Source organism: Hylobates moloch, unplaced genomic scaffold, assembly GCF_009828535.3.
Source record: "Hylobates moloch isolate HMO894 unplaced genomic scaffold, HMol_V3 SCAFFOLD_14, whole genome shotgun sequence".
NCBI lineage: Eukaryota > Metazoa > Chordata > Mammalia > Primates > Hylobatidae > Hylobates > Hylobates moloch.
Window position 1 is genome coordinate 13,444,287 of NW_026652289.1, and position 22,152 is coordinate 13,466,438.

Consider the following 22,152-nt stretch of genomic DNA (forward strand, 5'->3'; position numbering starts at 1 on the left):
GATGTTACTCCTAAGGTCACGGGGGGTGTACACACTTCGATAATATTTGTAGTCTTATAGGGAGATATTACCGTAAATCTCACAGTGGGTGTACACTATGTACACTCTGTGTACACTCACTGTGATATTATTTGTAATATCGCAGAGATATTACAGAGTTATAGCTCTCTGTGTTATATTAGAGAGTTATATCTCTCTAAGACAGTACAAATAATACCACAGGGGGTGTACCTCATGTGTGTACACCCTGTGACATTATTTGTAATATCCATGGTAAACATTAGATCTAATAGCACAGAATGTACTCTCTTTGATATTTTTCATACTATCATAGGCAGATATTGCTTCTAATATCACAGTGGGTGTACACCACGCGTGTACATTCTGTGACATGACACCTTATATCCTAGGGAGATATCTCTCCGAATATCACAGTGTGTGTACATCTTGTGATATTATTCATAATATCCTAGAAGGATGTTACTCCTAATATGACAGAGGGTGTACACCCAGTGATATTCTTCGTAATATCCGAGGGAGATGTTACTCCTAATGTCACACGGGGTGTACACCCATTATCTTTTTCGTAATATTCTAGGGCGATGTTACTTCTCAAGTCACAGGGGGCGTACACCCTGTGATGTTGTTCGTAATATCCTAAGATGATACTCTTAATGTCATATGGGGTGTATACCCTGTGATATTACTCGGAATATCTTATGGGGATGCTACTCCTAATGTCACAGGCTGTGTACACCCTGTGTACACAACCAAAGTTTCAAAGCTTAAGGAACAGGAAGTAGCGTGCGCTTGTAATAGTCAAATCAGTATGTACTCAGCACTGCCCCCTCCAAGAACCACGAGATAACGGGTAGAGGACTTGACGGGTAGAGGACTTGCACTATGTCGCCTAGACACCTCATTACTAAGGACTCCGCAAATGTTACGCATCTCTTAAGGCATTCCCTGACCATCCAACATAAGAAGTCCATCAACCTGTTTAGTTTTCTCTAGACCTGTATTTGAATTTGTATTGTCCGTTTATCTATTATTTTTGAGACACAGTCTCACTCTGTCGCCGAGGCTGGAGTGTAGTGGCGCGATCTAGGCTCACTGCAACCTCCGCCTCCCAGGTTCAAGCAATTCTCCCACCTCAGGCTCCCTAGTAGCTGGAATTACAGGCATGCGCCACTACGTTAGGCTAATTTTTGTATTTTTAGTAAAGACGGGGTTTCACCATGTTGGCCAGGCTGGTTTCGAACTCCTGACCTTGGGTGATTCTCCCTCCTCGGCCTCCCAAAGTGTTCGGATTACACGCGTAAGCCACCGCGCCCGGCCTGTCCATTTATTTTTGTTTTCTTTTTGTCACACTAAAATATAAGCTCCATGGGAGCAGTGACTGGATCTGTGGGGCGCGGAATAAACAGCGACTGACGCCGACTGCCTTCAGCAAGTCTGCTGGAGGATATTTCAGGGAGGGTCGCTCTGGCAGGAGCCGCTGGAGCTACCCTAGCAATGCCATCCAAATCAATCTGAACGAAGAAGTGCGGACACTGGACCTGGCCCCTCCGTCCTGAAAAGCAGACCCGCGCAAACAGCAGCAAACCGCAAGACTCAGTTCTAGGGCGCTGCCGCCAAACTTTCCCAGGCCGGAAGCAGCGTGGAAGCGTTGCCGGAAGTGGAGACTGAAAGCGGCGGAAGGGACGCTGGAATGTGGAGCGGTTGTGGGGCGGCAGCTGCGGAACTCGGCGCTTGTGGTTCCCGCCGTACTTCCGATTCCCCATCTAGTAACTGGCATCTCAGCCTACGTATCTCCCTCAGTGGAAATCTCAGGCCCCAGACTAGTCGATTGGGAGGTCGGCCCTCCCCTTCAGCGACTTGGTCTGTGTTTTGGCAGTTGCCCCGACAACAGTGACTTCCGGGAGGGGCTCTGCGAATCGCCTTCCGCCGGTCGGTTCAGAATCAGCTGTCGTCTCAGACTGTGTGGGTGGCTTCCCCGGCCGCAGCTCTGTACGGGCGTGGATTCTGGGCCTCGGTGCACCCCAGCCTCCCCAACTCGGGTTCTGAGCTTGAGCTGGCGGCTCTTCTCTGTTTCACTGTTGCTCTTGGCAACATCCACTTCCGGGAGCGAGTGCCGTTTCCCTCGCTCACCGCGGGCTCGGGAGCGTGGGGTTCCGGACCCTGAGCGGCTGTTAGTGCGTCGCCGCTGCAGGCGATCCGGCGACCCTCGGCCGGCCGGAACCGCGGGCCACGCAGCCCGGGCCTTCTCACCGCCTCAGTGCCTCGGCGGGACCACCATGGTTCTGCTGCACGTGAAACGGGGCGACGAGAGCCAGTTCCTGCTGCAGGCGCCTGGGAGCACCGAGCTGGAGGAGCTCACGGTGCAGGTGGCCCGGGTCTATAATGGGCGGCTCAAGGTGCAGCGCCTCTGCTCAGGTGCGGCTCGCGGGCGGGCCCGTCCCGGACAGATCGAGAGACAGGCGTGGGATGGAGAAAGAGGGGCAGGGTGGGCCGAGGGGTCAGGTTTGTGAAGATTATTGAAGAGATTTGCAGCAGCCGGGGTTGAAACGGGACACTGGGGTTAACCGGAGATGAATAAGGAACCGGAGAAGGTTCGGCCTGTCTGACACCCCCGGCTGGGAGGTGGGCCCAGGTGCCTCTCGGAGCCAGGATTTGGGGTGCTGCGAATAAGTGGAAATAGGCTGGGGAGGGAGGAGGGAGCCGAAAGGCCGGGCTGAACAGTCGACTTAGTGCAATTAATCACGTGTGAGGGGTGAGATGAGAACTAGGTGGGCTTTTAAAAGCTGGATTTACTATTTTTCGTCGCCCGATGTAAAGCAGCGAGCCACCTGGCTTTGGGACGGCCCCTTACAGTTGAGGAAGCCTTGGTGATCTTTCCCCGCCCTGGAAACGGCCTGTTGCGTTGCGGCGCCGTCTCCCTACCCCGCGGAGGTTCCAGGGCACCCGCTTTCCCGCAGAACTTTCCGACGGTGGAAGGGCCCCCATCTGTGCTGTCCATTGGGCAGCCGCCGGCCACTTGTGGCCGTAGAGCATTTGGAATATGGCTAGTGCGGCCAGGCAACCGAATTTTACATTTGCATTTTAATTAAATATACACACTATATATATATGTGTGTATATATATATATATATTGTGTGTGTGTGTGTGTGTGTGTGTGAGAGAGAGAGAGAAACAGGGTCTTACTGTCGCCCAGGCTGGAGTGCAGTGGCGCGATCTCGGCTCACTGCAACCTTCGCCTCCTGGGTTCAAGCTGTCCTCCTGCCTCAGCCTCCCAAGTATCTGGGATTACAGGCGCTCACAACCACGCCCAGCTAATATTTGTATCTTTAGTGGAGACGGGGTTCCATCATGTTGGCCACGCTGGTCTCGAACTCCTAACCTCAGGTGATCCACCTGCCTCCGCCTCCCAAAGTGCTAGGATTACAAGTGTGAGCCATCGCGCCTGGCTCATTTTAATTTAAATAAATTTAAATCGCCAAGGGGAGCGAGTAGCTGCCACATTAGACAGCATAGTTTTTGAACTTGACGGGATGATACTTCCTGATGTGGTCTAGGATATTACTAAGTGTTTATATAACTACCATGTATATATAGAAAATACAAACGTAACTATTTGCAATAAATAGTATATTCATTTATGTGATTTATTAAATTGCATGAATATGTGATTTATTATGAAATGTATTGATTACATTATATGAATATGTGAGTTTTGCACCGTGGAGAAATTCCTGAGGGTCATGGTTCTTTTCATGAAACTTATGTGTAGTTTCTTAATTGAGCTTCCAACACAAACGTAATATTAAATGTTATTTTTAAGTTAAAACATTTGAGGAGAAAAGGAATTCATCTTCTTTTCCTATAACGTTATAAATTGGAAATGTGCTGAATGCTAAGAGTCACATTAGTGAACTTAAAATTCATATATTTATTCTGCACCAGTGCTCAGCCTTCAGAAGACAAGGATGGGGCCGGGCGCGGTGGCTCACACGGGTAATCCTGACACTTTGAGAGGCTGAGGCGGGCGGATCACTTGAGCCTAGGAGTTCTAGACCAGCCTGGGCAACATGGTGAAACCCAGTCTCTACTAAAAATACAAAACTGAGCTGGGCGTGGTGACACATGCCTGTTGTCCCAGCTACTCGGGAGGCCGAGGCATGAGAATCGCTTGAACCCGGGAAGCAATGCTGCAGTGAGCTCAGATCGCTGCAGTGAGCTGAGATCGCACCACTGCACTCCTGCCTGGGTGACAGAGGGAGACCCTGTCTCAAAGAAAAAAAAGACAAGGATGAATAAGACCACTACCGTGCCCTCGTGTCAAAGGCCCAGGCCAGGTCTGGCACATAGCAAGTGGCATATAAATGTTCCATAAAATAGCCAGATGGGCAAGACCCCTGACCCCTGACCCCTGGAAGCTAACATTCCAATGGGGTATGAGGTGTTATAATGATGACTGTGATAGATGTTGACTAACTTTCCCTTATTTTTCAGAAATAAGTAGCTTAGACTGTGGTGGAGAGGGAGACAATAAACATCCCATTCATTGATGCCATTTGTTCATACTGTATTATTTCAGGTCAGGTGATGTCCTCACACAATGTTATGGGAACAGCGAGATCCAGGTGCCTCCTTCACAGGAAGGAAGGAGAGAGGGAGAAAGGAAGGAACAATTTTGCAAGGTTAAAATGTGGACTGGTTTTGGGGTGAATATATAACGATTAGGAAAAATAGCCATGCAGTTGAATAGTGAACATGATACTAGAAAACCAAGTCCCTTGTCCCATCTCTGCTACCTTTGAGGGGTATAAGCTGCTTTAAATCCTCTCTGCTGATTTGTATAAATTATTTATGAAGCATTGACCTGAAGTTTTATGGAAGATCTCAGGCCAGGCACGGTGGCTCATGCCTGTAATCCCAGCACTTTGGGAGGCCAAGGCGGGTGGATCACTTGAGGTCAGGAGTTCAAGACCAGCTTGGTCAACATGGCGAAACCCTATCTCTATTAAAATACAAAAATTAGCCGGACGTGGTGGTGGACACCTGTAATCCCAGCTACTCAGGAAGCTGAGGCAGGAAAATCACTTGAACCCATGAGTTGGAGGTTTCAGTGAGCCTGAGATCGTGCCACTGCACTCCAGCCTGGGTGACACAGTGAGATTCCGTCTCAAAAAAAAAAAAAGATATCAGCTGCATATGTGTCATCTGAGCGAGCCTGACATGATACAATCGTAAATTAAGGAAGGTAAGGGGAATGTACAAGGTTAAATTAAATGAGATAGTCCATGTGAGTGCATTGGAAAACTATAAAACCCATGTGAATATATATTCAGGCGTTCAATGAATAGTAATTTTGCCCTCCCTGAGTTCCAGAAAACACAACATACCTCAAATGATTGGAGCACTCAATCTGCAGGCTGACTGCCTGGGACATGGGGTGAGCTCCTGAGCTCTCTGTGCTGTTGGCTGAGGATGGATCAGTGACTCTTTGTCAAGGGTCCAGCCCAGGCCTGGCACTTAGCAAGTGGCATATAAGTGTTTGTTCCACAAAATAATGAGCCAGATGGGCAAGACCCCTGGCTCTTTGGAGCTTACATTCCAGTGGGGTATGAGGTGTTATGATTGTGATACTGTCTTTCACTTATTTTTAAGAAATGGAAGAATTAGCCGAACATGGCATATTTCTCCCTCCTAATATGCAAGGACTGACCGATGATCAGATTGAAGAATTGAAATTGAAGGATGAATGGGGTGAAAAATGTGTACCCAGCGGAGGTGCAGTATTTAAAAAGGATGATATTGGACGAAGGAATGGGCAGGGTAAGTGAGGATTTCTCTTCTGTGTGCATGCTTGATATAGGCATAAGTATGAAAACAGTTCCTTTTTTTTTTTTTTTTTTTGAGACGGAGTCTTGCTGTAGCCCAGGCTGGAGTGCAGTGGTGCAGTCTCAGCTCACTGCCACCTCCGTCTTCCAGGTTCAAGCGACTCTCCTGCCTCAGCCTCCTGAGTAGCTGGGACTACAGGCATGTGCCACCATGCCTGGCTAATTTTTGTATTTTTAGTAGAGACAGGGTTTTGCCATGTTGGCCAGGCTGGTCTCGAACTCCTGACCTCAGGTGATCTGCCTGCCTCGGCATCCTAAAGTGTTGGGATTATAGGTGTGAGAAAGCAGTTCTTTATGTTCAAAAATTGACCTCGTCATTTCTCTACAGACTTACAAAATACTGTACTCTGTAGCTCCTGTGGTAAAACTCTAATCTAGGATGAATTAGGTAGATAAAGGAAGCTTTTGTCTTGCTCTTAATAGGTTGTAGCTTGCTTTTAAATGTATTCAATGAACCAGATGAAATGACCCTTTCCCTTCTGTAGGTCAAAAATGGTTGAGTATTGGCAATTTCATGTGGTTCCACCTAATAATTGTTGGCAGGTACTCACTGAAATGTATTCAGAGTTGTGTTTTGTTACCGTTTGCAGACGTTGGGGGATCTTTCGAGATGGACTGTGTGAAAGAGGAAAGGGAAAGCATGTCAGCGCACGGACTTCCCTGATCAAGGACATGCTTCTCTCTGGGGCAGAGCACTTCAGTACATGGCAGAACACTGAGGAAATTCCTCTCCTTTCAGTGTTTGGCTGATCATGTGGAATTGATGATAATCCTTTTTGATAGCTTGTTCTTTTTAACCTGCATTAAAATCTCCGTTTAAAACACTGTAATTGATGAGCCCTAAAACACTTTTAGGAGTAAAAGAACAGTATTCCTGCAAGGCCTTTACCAGCTCAAAAATACATTTTTTTAAATATCAGGGATAGTAAGAATTCCTAGTATTATTTCTTTTCAATGTTCACCTGAAAAATGGTGGTCTTCCACGTCTTTCTTACGTAAGAAGATGTGGTAAGATGAAGAAAAAAAATACGAGAACCAGTTAACAGTTCATTATTCATCACTAAACCAATATGTAATATGTCCTTAAATTAACCACCTTTTTTTTTTTTTTTGAGACAGAATCTCACTTTGTCGCCCAGGCTGGAGTGCAGTGGTGCAATCTCGGCTCGCTGCAACCTCTGCCTCCCGGGTTCCAGCGATTCTCCTGCCTCAGCCTCCAGAGTAGCTGGGATTATACATGCCTGCTACCATGCCCGGCTAATTTTTGTATTTTTCGTAGAGACAGGGTTTCAACATGTTGCCCAGGCTGGTCTCGAACTCCTGACCTCAGGTGATCCACCCATCTTGGCCTCCCAAAGTGCTGGGATTACAGGCGTGAGCCACTACGCCCAGCCTAACCACTTCTATTATAATACAATCTTGTATTTCTAATATTTTCAATGTCTAATTAATACTGTTATTTACTAGGAATGTATGGTTTCAACTTGCCCCATTTTCCCTAGGTTTGGGCATTCCATCTTCATTTTTTTTTTTTTTTTTTTTGCTTCTAAGCTTTCAAGTTCGTATTTTTTCCTGATCTAGGGGTCACCAAATTATGGGCTACGGGCCAAATTTAGCCAGTTGCCTATTGTAAATAAAATTGTATGGAGATGCAGCCACCCCATTTATTTAAGTATTGTCTGCTCTTGTGCTACGGTGGCAGAGCTGAGTTATCCCACCCAACAAGACTGTGTAGCCTGCAAAGCCTCAAATTTTACTCTCTGGCCCTTTCCAGAAAAGGTTCACCGGCCCTGTTTACCCAATGACATGCATTTCTGTTTTTTGTAGCCTTTGCCACTTTGCAGAAAGCACACTCCAGGTCTCTGCTGTTGGGAAGAGATCTTCACCTAACTTCCAGCAGCCAGGTTTCTTGCCTCTCTTCCCTAAATTCCACACTCACACTCTCTCAGTTCACTTACCCCCTGACTCAGACAGAAGGGACTGAGATATTTCAGAAGAGCTTTAAAGAGGCTTTGGATTTGACAGCTCTCTCTCCCTCTCTCCTTTTTATTTTTATAGCTCCAAATGAGAAAATGAAGCAAGTGTTAAAGAAGACTATAGAAGAAGCCAAAGCAATAATATCTAAGGTTGGCTTTTTTAAATGATGCTCTAAAACTTGTTGGGTTTTTTCTTTTTTTTTTTTGGAGATGGAATTTCGCCTTTGTTGCCCAGGCTGGAGTGCAGTGGCGCAATCTCGGCTCTCACCACAACCTCCACCTCCCGGGTTCAAGCAATTCTCCTGCCTCAGCTCAGCCTCCCGAGTAGCTGGGATTACAGGCATACACCACCATGCCCAGCTAATTTTGTATTTTTAGTAGAGACGAGGTTTCTCCATGTTGGGCAGGCTGGGTCTTGGAACTCCTGACCTCAGGTGATCCACCCGCCTCGGCCTCCCAAAATGCTGGGATAACAGGCATGAGCCACCATGCCTGGCCTAAAACTTGTCTTTTGAGATAAAACTCCAACTCTGGCTTCCAGAGTTGCCTCTCAGCCAGCCTTGTCTTTCAGCCTTCCGGAGGCAAAGGAAACAAGCGTATTTGGGGTAGGCCGTAGCTTTTCCTTTCATAATCCTGACGGTTGCCCAGAGGCCTTTCCGTTCCTCTAGGCAGACAAATTTTTGTTGGCTTATGTAAATGTAGGTTCACGTATAATACAAATATGTGTAATACAAATGTTGATTTCGTTTCTTTTACGTTTTTGAAGAACTTAACAAAGCTAAGTAGGGGAGATTTGAATATTGTGGCCACAGAGTAGCTCTTCAGACACTTGATTGACTTAATATGTATTTGATATAAATCGGTTTTTTGTAATTGTCTTCCGCATTTATACAAAGGCAGTTTTATAGAGGGAGGAGCATAAATTTATAGCATTGACATACAGATAATGTGTATCTGGAGGAAAAGAATTTAAGGCTATTGAAAGAAGTGGTATCTGTATCTGTTGCTTGTATTTGTGTGTTGGTGATTATTAGTTGCTACCACCCTCAACTGCAAGTCTCTCGACTGATAACCGCTTTTTCTTCTGCTTCTCCTGATTTGCTCAGCAGAACTGTTATTTTTAAACCAATATTTCTCAAACTTATCAAGCTTTTGACTAACCTTTGAAGAGCCTCAGCAAAGGCTGCCCTGAAGCTCTGTGCCTGTTAATATAGTAAAGGCTTTATAAAGCTCTACAGGAGAGGCCTTGGTTGAGTCCAGTGTTTGCGTGGTGATGGCATCTAGGCATGTGAGCACATCTCAGGCCATGGCAAGAAAACAGTGGTCTGGCCATTGTTCTGCACCCTTCTCCCCACACTTTGCTGTGGAACTCCTCTCTCGGTCGCCTCACTTCTCCCGTTTGCCTGTGTACTTCTGAAAGTACTTTTTATCCTTGGCCTTCTTCCTCCCTCGGTATCTTATCTACTCTGCCAAATGCAAATTCCACCCTCTGCAAATAACTCTGAAGCTTCCATCCTTTCCCCCTGACATCTTGCTTCACTTGCAACCTGAATTTCCAGCTGGTTGCGAGATGGTTCTCTCTGAACACCCGGTCAGCACTTTGAAGTCCAGTTTTCTAGAAATGAGCTCTTTGCTTCCTCACTCCTCTCCCTCTGTGTTCTGTCCCTGAGAATCAGCACCTCCTATGAGCTTCTCTGTTTCCAGTAACAGAACCACAGTGTCTTGGTTTTATAGGCCAAATCCTCAGCGTCATCTTCAACACTTCTCCCTTCTGTCACCTCTAGGTTTGAAGTGGGGTTCTGTACCGTCTGCTCCTGTGATGCCTCTTAAATCCACCTCTTCCTTTCACTTCCACAGCTCTGGCTTTCTTTAAGGCTCTCCTGTAGCCTTTTGCATTCTGATGCCCACCCGGGTTCCTGCCAGTCAATTCAATTCCATTCTGACACTAACTACTCAGAGACAGCACAGAGCCCACAGGTCAAGGGCAGATCCTTCAATTCTGACACTAACTGCCTGGAGTTAGCATCACACCCCACAAGTTAAAGGGCAAGATCACCAACAAGACTCCTCTTATTTCAGACACCAGCTGCACGTGAGGTCCCCAGGCCACCCATACTTGTGTCCAGCTTGACTACAAATTTGGAGCTTCCCACAACGCCCCCATTGATGTGCGTCACCCAGCACATCAACGTCTTTGCCAATCGGGAAGCTTCACTGAGCCGTGATGTCCGAGATTTTTGTGGTGTTTTTGTTCAGTAGGCATGATTGCTTAAACCTCTAGCCCCTGGAGGTGGAGGAAGGGAGTGAGGCCGAAAGCTCCAACCCTCTAATTATGTGCTTGGTCTCCCAGGCATGGCCAGCCCCTTCCTTGAAACCCAGCGCTGACTACAGGTTACTGTATTAGCACAAGCTCAGGTATGGTGAGAAGGGGCTCGTTATAAATAACAAGACACTCCTGTCACTCAGGAAATTCCAAGAGTTTTGGAGCTCTGTGCCTGGAACTGAGTAGCAAAGACCAGATATATTTGTTATTTCATCACACCTTCCTCTGTACTCTTCAGAGCCTGCTACCTGGTCTCCCTCCAACTAGGTCTGTTCTTTTTTTTGAGGCAGAGTCTTACTCTGTTGCCCAAGCTGGAGTGCAGTGGCACGATTTTGGCTCACTCCAACCTCTGCCTCCCAGGCTCAAGCAATTCTCCTGCCTCAGCCTGCCGAGTAGCTGGGATTACAGGCACCTGCCACCACGCCCAGCTAATTTTTGTATTTTTAGGAGAGACAGGGTTTTGCCATGTTGGCCAGGCTGGTCTCAAACTGCTGACCTCAGGTGATCCATCCACCTCGGCCTCCCAAAGTGCTGGGATTATGTAAGGCGTGAGCCGCCACATTTGGCCAACTAGGTCTGTTCTATACCAGCTACAAGATAAATCTGTCAACATTACCACTCCTTCCCAGAAAAGGCAGTCGCTTCCCCTGGCCTAACAAGGGAAATGTGAACTCCTCAGCTTGGCTTTTGTGGCCTTTCAAAAACAAACTCCAGCTGACCCAGCTAGAGCTGGCCTCGTCTTCTCCTCTCCTTCCTGCCCCATGCCGAGGGGGCTGGCGCCTGCTTTTCTTTGTTTTAGCTTGTCAGGAAGCACCTGCTGCTGCCGTCTCTACCTTTTCAGTCCATCTGCATTTCGAGGCCCACCTGCGGTGCCTTCTCCCCATGATCCTCGCCGCCATCTGTGCTGCCAGCATTGGGCTCTTTCTCCTTTGAGAATTCTTTGCACTTCATTGTACTCCATGCTCAGTGCTGCTCACTGTCTGCTTTGTAATACAGGCCGCGGTGTGCTTGGCTCAGCCCCTGAAATAGATGGTAGTCACTTTGGGAGCAAGAACTGTTTGATTTCTTTTTGTTGCTCTGGTAAGGGTCTTGTACAAGATCTTGATCGAATTTACCGAATTGATTAGCCACACTGTAGATAACGACGGCTTTCTGCTTGCAGAAACAGGTGGAAGCCGGTGTCTGTGTTACCATGGAGATGGTGAAAGATGCCTTGGACCAGCTTCGAGGCGCGGTGATGATTGTTTACCCCATGGGGTTGCCACCGTATGATCCCATCCGCATGGAGTTTGAAAATAAGGAAGACTTGTCGGGAACGCAGGTACCTAGTTCTTGAGTGGGTACTCTGGAGGGTGAATTCATGGCCCCCAAAGCCCTTAAGATTTGATGCTCCTCTTCTAGATGTAGCGTTTTGCTCCCTACACAGCTTTCAGGTTTGCTATGCCCTGCTTCAGAGCAGAATTCTGAATTCAGGAGCAGCCCCTGAGAGTGGGTACTCACGAGTGAGGGGTTTGGCCTCACACACAGGAGGCAGTGGACGCAGTTTGTGAGGCTGCTCATCAGGAGTGACTGAAAACATTTCCACTGTCTTTGGCTGCTAGGAAGCCAGCTACCTAATTTCTTCCTATTTCTACCCAAATGCATCAGTCCCTTTGCATGGAAATTTGTGTTTCTAGTCTTACCTGTTGCTTCATGTTATTTTCTGACCCTCATGTTCCATTTTCCTTGGGTTTTCTCACTTATCCTATTGGACAATATTCTTTGTCTAAGCCATGTTAAATAAATGGAATATGCAGAAGTAAACAGGCAGCCCCTTTATACCTCGATTTAAATACCCAGCACGATGCCAGTGCACTTCCCTGGCAGTGGCCTACAGATCTGTCTAAGACAAACTGTATGGATCAAGGTGCAAATGAGATAGGATCTCCTTGTTGTCCAGAGGAGGAAGTTAGCTGAGTCAGAGCATGAGTGGAAGCTTAACAGGGAAGGTACTAAAGTCAGCAAGGACTTAGAGTGAGGTGGGGGAGTCAGGCCTCCCATGGTGAGCACGGGGAGAAATCTGTCCCCTGCCCTCTGCTGGGAGGGGCTCAGCTGGGCTCTGCCCCCTGGATGGGAACACACAGTCAAGCCAGTTCTTACAATTGGCCCCAGGCAGGGCTCAACGTCATTAAAGAGTCAGAGGCGCAGCTGTGGTGGGCAGCCAAGGAGCTGAGAAGAACAAAGAAGCTTTCAGACTACGTGGGGAAAAATGAAAAAACCAAAATTATCGCCAAGATTCAGCAAGTAAGTACTTTTTGCTTTAACATGTCAGTATTTTTTTGTTATTTCTCTTCAAATTGATAAAAATGTACAATGAATCTGAAATATTTAAACTACCAGTACAAATATTTTAATCCTATTGGCTCGGGTTTAAACTAAAAATATCCTCTTCCTGCACACGAACAAAAACTGGAAGAAAATATGGATTGATTAGCAATATCTAGAGTTTGTTTTAATATGTAGGGGAGAGGAAATATACTGTGTTAATTTCAAGCTTAAAAATAGGGCTGCAAGTAAACAAATATGTTCTTTGAAATGTAAAATTTCGCCTGACACTGATTTCAGGCTTTTTCAAACTGCTGATGCTGTGTACAGGAGGGGAGGCGGAAAAGTTCGAGACCTTTGAAGGACATCGTGTAGCGCTATAACCTGAGGGGCCGCCTTGGGTTTATGGGTGCTCCCACGTCACTAGGCTGTGATTTTGGGGAAATGGGGCCCTCCACCATATGTAGATCCGGAGGCTATGGCTCTGAGCATCCTCCCTTTCCCACTGGACCTGCCTGCAGTGTCTGCCTTGGGAATGGTCAAGACAGAGATGGCATCGTGCAGCCTCTGGTCTCCACACGGTGAAAGTTCAGGGCTCAGGGCTGCTCAAGACCAAGGCTTCCCTTGATGCTTCGCTTCGGGTGATCAGACGTGGGGGACCTGTTTATCTTTAGTAGCCGGCAAAGGCGATTGTAAAACATTTGTTGTAACTTCAGGATTGTCACTCTAAGAACACCTTAATCCACAATTTGCTCTGCTCTCCTCTTTGCAGAGGGGACAGGGAGCTCCAGCCCGAGAGCCTATTATTAGCAGTGAGGAGCAGAAGCAGCTGATGCTGTACTATCACAGAAGACAAGAGGAACTCAAGGTAGTGGGGGACAGGTGGGCTTTCTGCAGTGCTGGTGCCCACACATAGCCCGCGTGCCTTACCTGGGGCTGGTGGGGAGCAGTGAGCTCTGCAGAATGCCAGGGAGGGGTCTTTCTAGAGCTTCTGTTTCTGTAGGTCTGTCGGGGTCCTGCCAGGTGTCCCCCGGTGTTAGACATGGAAGTGTCCTGCTCTTAGAGGGCAGGAAGAGGGGGAGGTCAGTCATGGACTCTTTCTTCAGTCTCTTTATGTGCAAAACACTTTCCTGAAATGCCTGCCTGAATAAAACATTTATTTCCAGAGATTGGAAGAAAATGATGACGACGCCTGTTTAAACTCACCATGGGCGGATAACACTGCTTTGAAAAGACATTTTCATGGAGTGAAAGACATAAAGTGGAGACCAAGATGAAGTTCACCAGCTGATGACGCTTCCAAAGAGATTAGCTCACCTTTCTCCTAGGCAATTATAATTAAAAAACAAAGGCCACTTACTGCCCTCTGTAAAAGATGTTAACATTTCTATTTAGTGTGAATTTTTAAAATAGCAGTTATTCAAGGTTTTAGAACTTAATAAATACATAGTCAGAAGAAAATGTGTAAATCGTTTTTGTTTCAGGACTATTTAGTATGTCACGGTTTTCTTTGATAAAATACTAAACTTTTGGCCGGGCGCGGTGGCTCATGCCTGTAATCCCAGCACTTTGGGAGGCCGAGGCGGGCGGATCACGAGGTCAGGAGATTGAGACCATCCAGGCTAACATGGTGAAACACCCCGTCTCCACTAAAAATACAAAAAAAAATTAGCCGGGCGTGGTGGCGGGCGCCTGTAGTCCCAGCTACTCCGGAGGCAGAGGCAGGAGAATGGCATGAACCCGGCAGGTGGAGCTTACAGTGAGCCAAGATCACTGCCACTGCACTCTATCCTGGGCAACAGAGCGAAACTCTTGTCTCAAAAAAAAAAGCTAAACTTTTTTTTTCTTCCTGATTGTTTTATATTCTCATGATAACTGGTTATTGGAGGAAAGCTGATGACTGGCAGTGACCACTAGAGGTCGCCAGGCACGCAGCGTGCTTTTTCTCCTGGCCCTCTTTGTAGATCTATTGGAAGCCGAATGCCCAGCCTTGCAGGAGAGTCTTCTGTCACCCTGCTGAGGGGTCAAACTAGCCAGGCGTTGCCCGGCCTTGAAGGTGAAGTTTGCCTCCTGGTTGATGCCTCTCTGGCCTTGTATTCTGGAAGCGAAAGCTACAACTGTGATGGAAGTTGAGTAGCAAACTCATTTGACTTTGAAACTTAAATTCTTCTGGAGTTTCTCAGCTTCTCAAGTCTCCTTCCTCAGAATAGATCCTGAAGACAAATCCAGATCCCGGTAAAGGGTGATGATTTCTCCCTATGGATGTGGGGTCTGATTCTAGGTTCAGCTTCGTACACAGCTCAGTGACCAACCACGGAATGGATGGGATCACTATCATCCTAACTGAGTATCTAGGACACCATTGAGTTTAAAGACTCCAACTCATCATCGCTGTAAACCATCCAAGTATCCTGCAAACCCTGGCACTTTAACATCTGAAAGACATCTGCCAGACTGCCTGTGGCAACCAGAAATGGCCCAGACGTTTCCTCATGCTTGACTTTTGGTGCCTAGGGTCCTGTTCTCCTGGTTAGAGGGAACTTGGTGTGCTCGCACTGAGGGAAAGTGAAGGATGCGGGGCATCTTCCTGCCCCGGCCTTCCTGCCTTGGTGCCTGCGCTCCCCGCCATCCTGCAAAGAGGAACCCTGGGAGCGAGTGGAGGTGGCAGGGGTTTGGTTCCTGCCTGCTGCCAGGCGGCCTTGCACAGGGGGTGGGTCCCAGACCTGAGAGCAAAGCGCTATTCTCTAAAGTGCATTGTAGCTGCCTTACTCTTGTGGTTGATTTTCAAATTTTGTAAAAGCAAATTTGCATCTATTTTCTCTTTTACTTGGTTATAGTTTTAAATGTCTCTGTGAAAGGGTTTTGACCTTGGATGATGCAGTATATGCAATAAGATGCTGTGATTTTATTTCAGGAGCATTCTGTCTTTGTCGGTGTATAGTTCATGTGTATTAAATTCATGCTCAGACGTGTAAGAAACAGTTAACCAAGCCATGTGATCATAGTAGCTCTTTTCAGGGAACTACTACTTCAGTATCATTAGAAAGTCTTACTGAGCCTGCGGTATGAATACTCTTTTGGCCGTGATAGTTATCCCATTGCTTCATGTAATCAGCAGAACTTACTAACCAAAAAGTCACTCACCCATGACACTACAGTCCTTAAATACCCATGCGAGAAGAACCATCCTCTCTCCCTGCCGTTGTCTGCCTCAAAAGCCTCTCTGAGCTTGGTGTGTATGGGTGCAGCAGATCTTAGTAAGTACATGAGTAGCTTATTTGTAAGCCATCTGTGACGGTGGGGGGCAGGTGGTGCCCGCTGTGTCACCGTGCTGTGTGTGTTCCCTTTGCGTCCACTTGCTGACTCATCCAAGGTCACAGATAGCTAGTGGTGGTAGGACCACAGGGTCACATCCAGGAACTTTCCCAGGATTTCCCAAGAAATCAATTTATCAACAAAAGTAATCTTGCCAGTGTTAGACCACTGATCAGCTTAAGTCTGTGGTCTTGGTGTTATTTTCTTCTTTTTTTAATCCAGTCCCTCTTTGGGTCAATATCAAAGGGAAACCAAGTGTCTGTTTATGCACAGTGCCCATCTGGGTCTGCGGTTTTGTCCTTTGACATAACTTGTCTTACGTGGTTCTTTCATGGAAACCAGGAATGCTAGTAATAAAATTTGACACCACTTAAAACCTTTTCGACCATCAAACTGACAGCATCAGGCAGTATTTCTGTCGCAAGATTACCTCATTCCTTGGCAACTGCTCTGCAAAGAATGTGCCATCAAGCTTGAAATGAACTGCCACATACTTGGAGCACAGTAGCCTTGAGAGGGTCTGAGCTCGCTAAATTCGCTTCCAAAGCCTCAGCAACCACCCCCTTGAAGAAGTGACGAAAGAGAGCTGCTTGCCCCCACCTCTTGCTGTTCCTTGCAAGACAGGAGTTGCCCCTCTACATGACCAAAAACCCACTGGCCCTAGACAGGGCTCAAGGAGAGAGGTGGCTGATTGCCAGGAGAAGTTCGATGCCAGACATAACAGTAATGGCAGCTGGCATTATGGAGACTTTACTATTTCCCAGACGGTTGTACTAAGCACTTTACCTATCTATTTGTTTCATTTATACCTAAAAACAGCCAAATTAGAAAGAAACTACTATTGTCATCTCACGAGTTAGGAAACCAAAGTCCAGAGGGATTAAATTGCCCAAGATGAGGCGTCTATAATCCCAGCACTTTGGGAGGCCAAGGCGAGTGGATCACCTGAGGCCAGGAGTTCGAGACCAGCCTGGCCAACATGGTGCATGGTCTCTACTGAAAATACAATAGTTAGCTGTGCATGGTGGTGTGTGCCTATAATCTCAGCTACTCGGGAGGCTGAGGCAGGAGAATTGCTTGAACCCAGGAAGCAGAAGTGTTGGTGAGCTGAGATCATGCCACTGCTCTCCTGGGTGACACAGCGAGACTCCATCTCAAAAAAAAAAAAAAAAAAGAGACACCAGGGATCTATGTACACAGAGGAAAGGGACAGGGAGAAGGCCGCCACCTGCAAGACAAGTAGCGGGGCCTCGGGAAGAACCAGCCCTGCCAATGCTGTGATACTGGACCTCTGGCCTCCAGAACTGTAAGAAAATCAGTGTCTGTTGTTTAAGCCACCTAGTCCATGGTATTTCGTTATGGCAGCTCTCACAAACTAAGACACAAATGGGTATTCTATAGGAATAGATACATATACAAGGAAGACAGACATTCTTCCTTTTATCAAAGTGGACTTTACTTCTTAAAATGCTCAGAATATACTAACATTGTAAAATATAATTTAAAATTTTTTTTGCAAATGGGAAAACACACAGTTCCAGTATCATCTACATAATCTGTTTCTGATTCTTGCCCAACTCCCCCACAGCCCGTGTTAAGGTTGAGAGCCCACTCCCTCCTCGGTTCCCAGGTTTCCGAACACACCTTCTTCATCTCCCATTGAGCTGGTTGTAATCACGGCATTTGGTTACAAGTCTGTCTCCCTGGATGGACTGTGAGATCATGGGAACCAGGGCACTGTTGTTAGATTTTTAATTTTATTTATTGTATTTATTTATTTATTTAGAGACAGGGTCTCACTCTGTTACCCAGGCTGGAGTGCAGGGGCATGATCTTGGCTCACTGCAACCTCCACCTCCCGGGTTCAAGCTGTTCTTCTGCCTCAGCCTCCTGAGTAGCTGAGATTGCAGGCACGCACCACTGTGCCCGACTAATTTTAGTAATTTTAGTGGAGGCAGGGTTTCACTGTGATGGCCAGGCTGGTCTCACTCCCAACCTCAGGTGATCTGCCTGCCTCGGCCTCCCAAAGTGTTGGGATTACAGGCGTGAGCCACCGCATCCAGCCTCTACCATAGCATAACACATATGCTCACATACTCTTAGAACACGTGAGGAAAGATCACAAGAAACTGGTGACCGTGGCTGCTTGTGGTTAAAACTCTAGGGGGCCTGGAGGATGGGCTGGGAGGGAGTCACGCTTCACAGGATGGTCTTTTGTACCTTTGAAATCCACCTATTCAAATAAATGCAAAACCAGTTGCAGTACAGCCACGTCCACGGCAGCACGATTCACAATAACTCAAATGTGGAGGCAACCCAAGTGCCCATCCACAGAAGAATGAGCAACAAGAGGATGAATGAGTCAACAAGAGAATGAATGAGTCAACAAGAGGATGAATGAGTCAACGAGAGGGTGAATGAGTCAACGAGAGGATGAATGAGTCAACGAGAGGGTGAATGAGTCAACGAGAGGTTGAATGAGTCAATCAGAGGATGAATGAGTCAACAAGAGGTGTATCCGCACGATGGAATATAATTCAGCCTTGCAACGGAAGGGAATCCTGACACATCCTCCAACAGGGATGAACCTTGATGACATTACGCTGAGTGAAATAAGCCAGATACCAAATGACAAATACTGTAAAATTCCACTTATACGAGGTTCCTAGAGTAGTCAGATTCAGAGACAAAGCAGAATGATGGTTGTTAGGGGCTGGGGAGAGAGCAGGGAAGGATGGAGAGTTACTGTTTAATGGGTATAGAGTTTTAAGTTTGGGAAGATAAAAACATTCTGGAGATGGATGGTGCTGATGGTTGCACAAGAATGTGAGTATCACTGAACTCTACACTTAAGAGTTTTTAGTTTTCTTTTTAGTTTTAGCTGGGCTCGGGGTTCCAGGCCTCAGGCCTCACCTGCTGCCTCAGGATCTCCAGGGCCCTCCCAGATCACAGACCTAACAGATCTTAGGACAGTCGGCCCAGGGTCATCAGCGCAATTGATGCAGCTCCCTCCCTCTCTTGTAGGACATTTTCATGGATGTTGGCGTTTGGGATCAGAGCAGCTGGAGTTATTATGCATTTTCAGTGTATGTATTTATGTAGATAGTGGTACACTCTTTTAAAATTTTTTTTTTTTTTTTTTTGAGATGGAGTCTCAATCTGTCACCTAGGCTGGAGTGCAGTGGCACGATCTCGGCTCACTGCAGTCTCTGCCTCCTGGGTTCAAGCAATTCTCTGCCTCAGCCTCTGGAGTAGCTGGGATTACAAGCGCCTGCCACCATACCCGGCTAATTTTTGTATTTTTAGTAGAGACGGGGTTTCACCATCTTGGCTAGGCTGGTCTTGAACTCCTGACTTCATGATCCACCCACCTCAGCCTCCCAAAGTGCTGGGATTACAGGTGTGAGCCACCGCGCCCGGCCATGATAGTGGTACACTCTTAAATGTTTAACAATAGCTTTCCCAAAATACATGTGCATATAAATACAGATGTAAGTTTGTTATAAATTTTGCCGATATCAAGGATATGTAGCATACAGCTTACAAATAATAAGATATGTTACACTATCATGAACTCCACATAACCAATTGATGCTCACAGAATGTTTTCACTGATTTTTGTTGAAACACAATTTGACTAATCTAATTACATAGCAACCTGCTAACTCTTTTCCCTATACATTTATTGTCCTTAATCTGATTTGTGATGTAAACTATTTTCACCCTTGTATATATTACATACAAAACTGAAACCTCTTTCAGTTTCAGCACCAGACACCACCCACATGTGAGACTCCATAGTGAACATTTTCTCCCTCACTTTCTTTTCTTTTTGAGACGGAGTCTCGCTCTGTCGCCCGGGCTGGAGTTCAGTGGCGCGATCTCGGCTCACTGCAAGCTCCACCTCCAGGGTTCATGCCATTCACCCGCCTCAGCCTCCCGAGTAGCTGGGACTACAGGCACCTGCCACCACGCCTGGCTAATTTTTTTGTGTTTTTAGTGGAGACAGGGTTTCACCATGTTAGCCAGGATGGTCTCAATCTCCTGACCTCATGATCCGTCTGTGCTTCTGGAGCCTCCAGAGCATGTCTCCTGACGCCTGGAAAACAGCTACCCAGGGGCAGCGTCTGCAGGCACTGAGTCCAGCACAGGTTTCTGAGCTCCAGGCCACACAGAGTGCGTGAGAGCACCCTCCGTGGAGCAGACGAATCCGCATCTGCAACAGGCTCCAAACACAACCCGCATCCCAACCCCAGGCACAGAGTTAGGGCCCAATAGAGCTGGGCCAGATCGGTTATTCGTGGTCTTCAGAATTCATGTTTGTGAAATGCAGGGCCCATGTCTATTAGGGGTAACAGGAGCAGTGTTTAGAGCAGAGCACAGGGCCCGCACCCAACAGGCGTTATTACTGTGAGCTGCCATTATTCGTGCTCAAGTTATTGAATGTGAACAAGTTTAGTGTCCAACACCGTGGAACAAGAAGTCCAGCACCGTGATGCAGGATTCATCAAATGTGGGCGACCCTCCTACCTCTCCACTGGCCCCTGTGACAGTCGATGCCTGACCTTACCTGTCAGTTCAATGTGTAAAAGCACAAAAGTAGATTTCTTAATTGTGTCAGTGCCACAGAACGGAAGGGGGTGCTGCTGCAGGTTATTCCTGTGTTTCTAGGAAGGCAACAACTAGATAGAATTGGGTGGAATGGATTTCATCTAGTGCTTGATGGAAATAATAACCCCCACGTGGCTTGTCATACACACAAAATGCAGAGAAATATGCAGCGTTCTGGAGTTCCCTGCACGCTGTCCCATGGGTTCCCCATCTACTCATCATATCAACTGGCTGATGGATCGTGGTCCCTGCAGATACAGGAACTGAACTCAGAGAGAGGCCGTGTCTTCTGCAAGACCCCCGGCCAATGAGAAGGACCCAGGCTTGAGCACAGGTTTCTGAACCAGAGTCTAGCCTCTCACTTCCTCAAACCTCCCTGCTTCCCTTCCCACCAAGTTATAATTGAGTGACTGCACACCCGGATTGCGGTCTTCCAAAGGCACTTACGTGATCACATTTTCCCCTTCAATTTCTCACCAGTTAGCTTGTAAATGACAAAGTCTGCCCCGTGGAGAGAGCCTTCTTCAGATTTTAAGATAAAGACATCAGTATTGCCATTAAAAAGATGAAGACAATGAAAATAATTATTTAGTAGGATAATAAACGGAATCTGGGCAGAGGCGTGCTGAGCAGCTATGAATTGCATCAGCACATCACGTACTGGCAGCAACTCACTGTGCAGAACGTCCGGGCCACAGGCTCGGGCTCCCCCGACACTCCTCTTCCCATGGGCATTTTCCCCACTGGCCACTAACATCAGATGGGTTCACACTCATGAAAACACTTGGTGCCAAGAAACAGGTGCCTGCAGGGCTGGTATGACACAGGGACTCTGTGGTGCAGTGTGTGTGGCTGGTCGGTGTATTAGCAAGGATGAGGACACGGGTGTCCAGTAAGGACTGCTTGAACGAAAGGAACAGTGCTGACCGCCTGCCCTCCTTTATCCCAGGAAGAACTCCAACTGACATCATTACAAACAGCATGGTATTGGAAGTCATGGGTTGATGTTATCTGGCTGAGGGGTTTATCTAGAAATGTCTCCTGACTTCAGGTCTCTTTAGATGTAAGTTAGCTTCTTCCCCTGTCCGTACTCAGTCTCAGCTAGTCACTGACTGTGTGATTTCCTTTCTAATCACTTGGGTCCTACTACAAAAACAAAATAACACAACATAGAGTAAATACTTTATTGAGACGGCTAGCAAGCACTGGACATTTTTCTCTGCTCATTATCTTGAAGAGCATACTGTACTCCCTCAATTCATTTTAAACAAAAAACTTTAGAATGTAATTAATGGAAGTTCTCACTATTGTGGATTGAGTAGTTTTTATATGTTGCCTTACCACTTTGCTTAAAGGGACAATGTCTTTCCTTATTCTCAACCCTTACAAAATATTGTACAGAGAACATGTTTAAAGAGTGTGTAATCCCAGCACTTTAAAAGGCTGAGACAGGTGGATCACTTGAGTCCAGAAGTTTGAGACCAGCCAGTGCAACATAGCGAGACCTGTCTGTACTAAAAATTCCAAAATTAGCTGGGTGTGGTGATGTGAACCTGTAGTTCTAGCTACTAGGGAGGCTGAGGTGGGAGGATTTCTTGAGCCTAAGAGGTCGAGGTTGCAGTGAACCGAGATGGTGCCACTGCACTCCAGTCTAGGCAACAGAGCAAAACCTTGTCTCACAAGAAAAAAAAAAAAAAGGAGTGTGTCACTTATAACATT

At 46.9% G+C, this 22,152-nt stretch overlaps 1 protein-coding gene across 7 annotated transcripts; it reads left to right on the forward strand.

Moving 5' to 3' along the window:
- The first annotated feature begins 1,785 nt into the window (after nucleotides 1–1,785).
- CFAP298 (cilia and flagella associated protein 298) lies at nucleotides 1,786–13,968 on the forward strand. Of its 7 annotated transcripts, none has more exons than XM_058427255.1 (7): nucleotides 1,794–2,436; nucleotides 5,723–5,839; nucleotides 7,963–8,030; nucleotides 11,366–11,524; nucleotides 12,355–12,486; nucleotides 13,280–13,375; nucleotides 13,674–13,968. In XM_058427255.1, the coding sequence occupies exons 1-7, from the start codon at nucleotides 2,298–2,300 to the stop codon at nucleotides 13,782–13,784; spliced, it is 822 nt and encodes a 273-aa protein (XP_058283238.1). In that variant the 5' UTR covers nucleotides 1,794–2,297; the 3' UTR covers nucleotides 13,785–13,968. The 7 variants fall into 7 exon arrangements, with proteins under 7 accessions (XP_032030628.1, XP_058283238.1, XP_032030629.1 ...); XM_032174735.2 differs by having other exon boundaries at nucleotides 1,821–2,436; nucleotides 5,672–5,839; XM_058427256.1 differs by lacking the exon at nucleotides 1,794–2,436 and adding an exon at nucleotides 4,605–4,701 and having other exon boundaries at nucleotides 5,672–5,839.
- Nucleotides 13,969–22,152: the final 8,184 nt, after the last annotated feature.

What these genes read in the sequence shown, in the direction of transcription:
- CFAP298 (XM_032174735.2), top strand. Translation starts at nt 2,298, where the DNA reads ATGGTTCTGCTGCACGTGAAACGGGGCGACGAGAGCCAGTTCCTGCTG. An exon ending in AAGACTTGTCGGGAACGCAG is followed by an intron (nt 11,525 to 12,354) that starts GTACCTAGTTCT and finishes AATTGGCCCCAG; the next exon opens with GCAGGGCTCAACGTCATTAA. An exon ending in TTATCGCCAAGATTCAGCAA is followed by an intron (nt 12,487 to 13,279) that starts GTAAGTACTTTT and finishes TCCTCTTTGCAG; the next exon opens with AGGGGACAGGGAGCTCCAGC.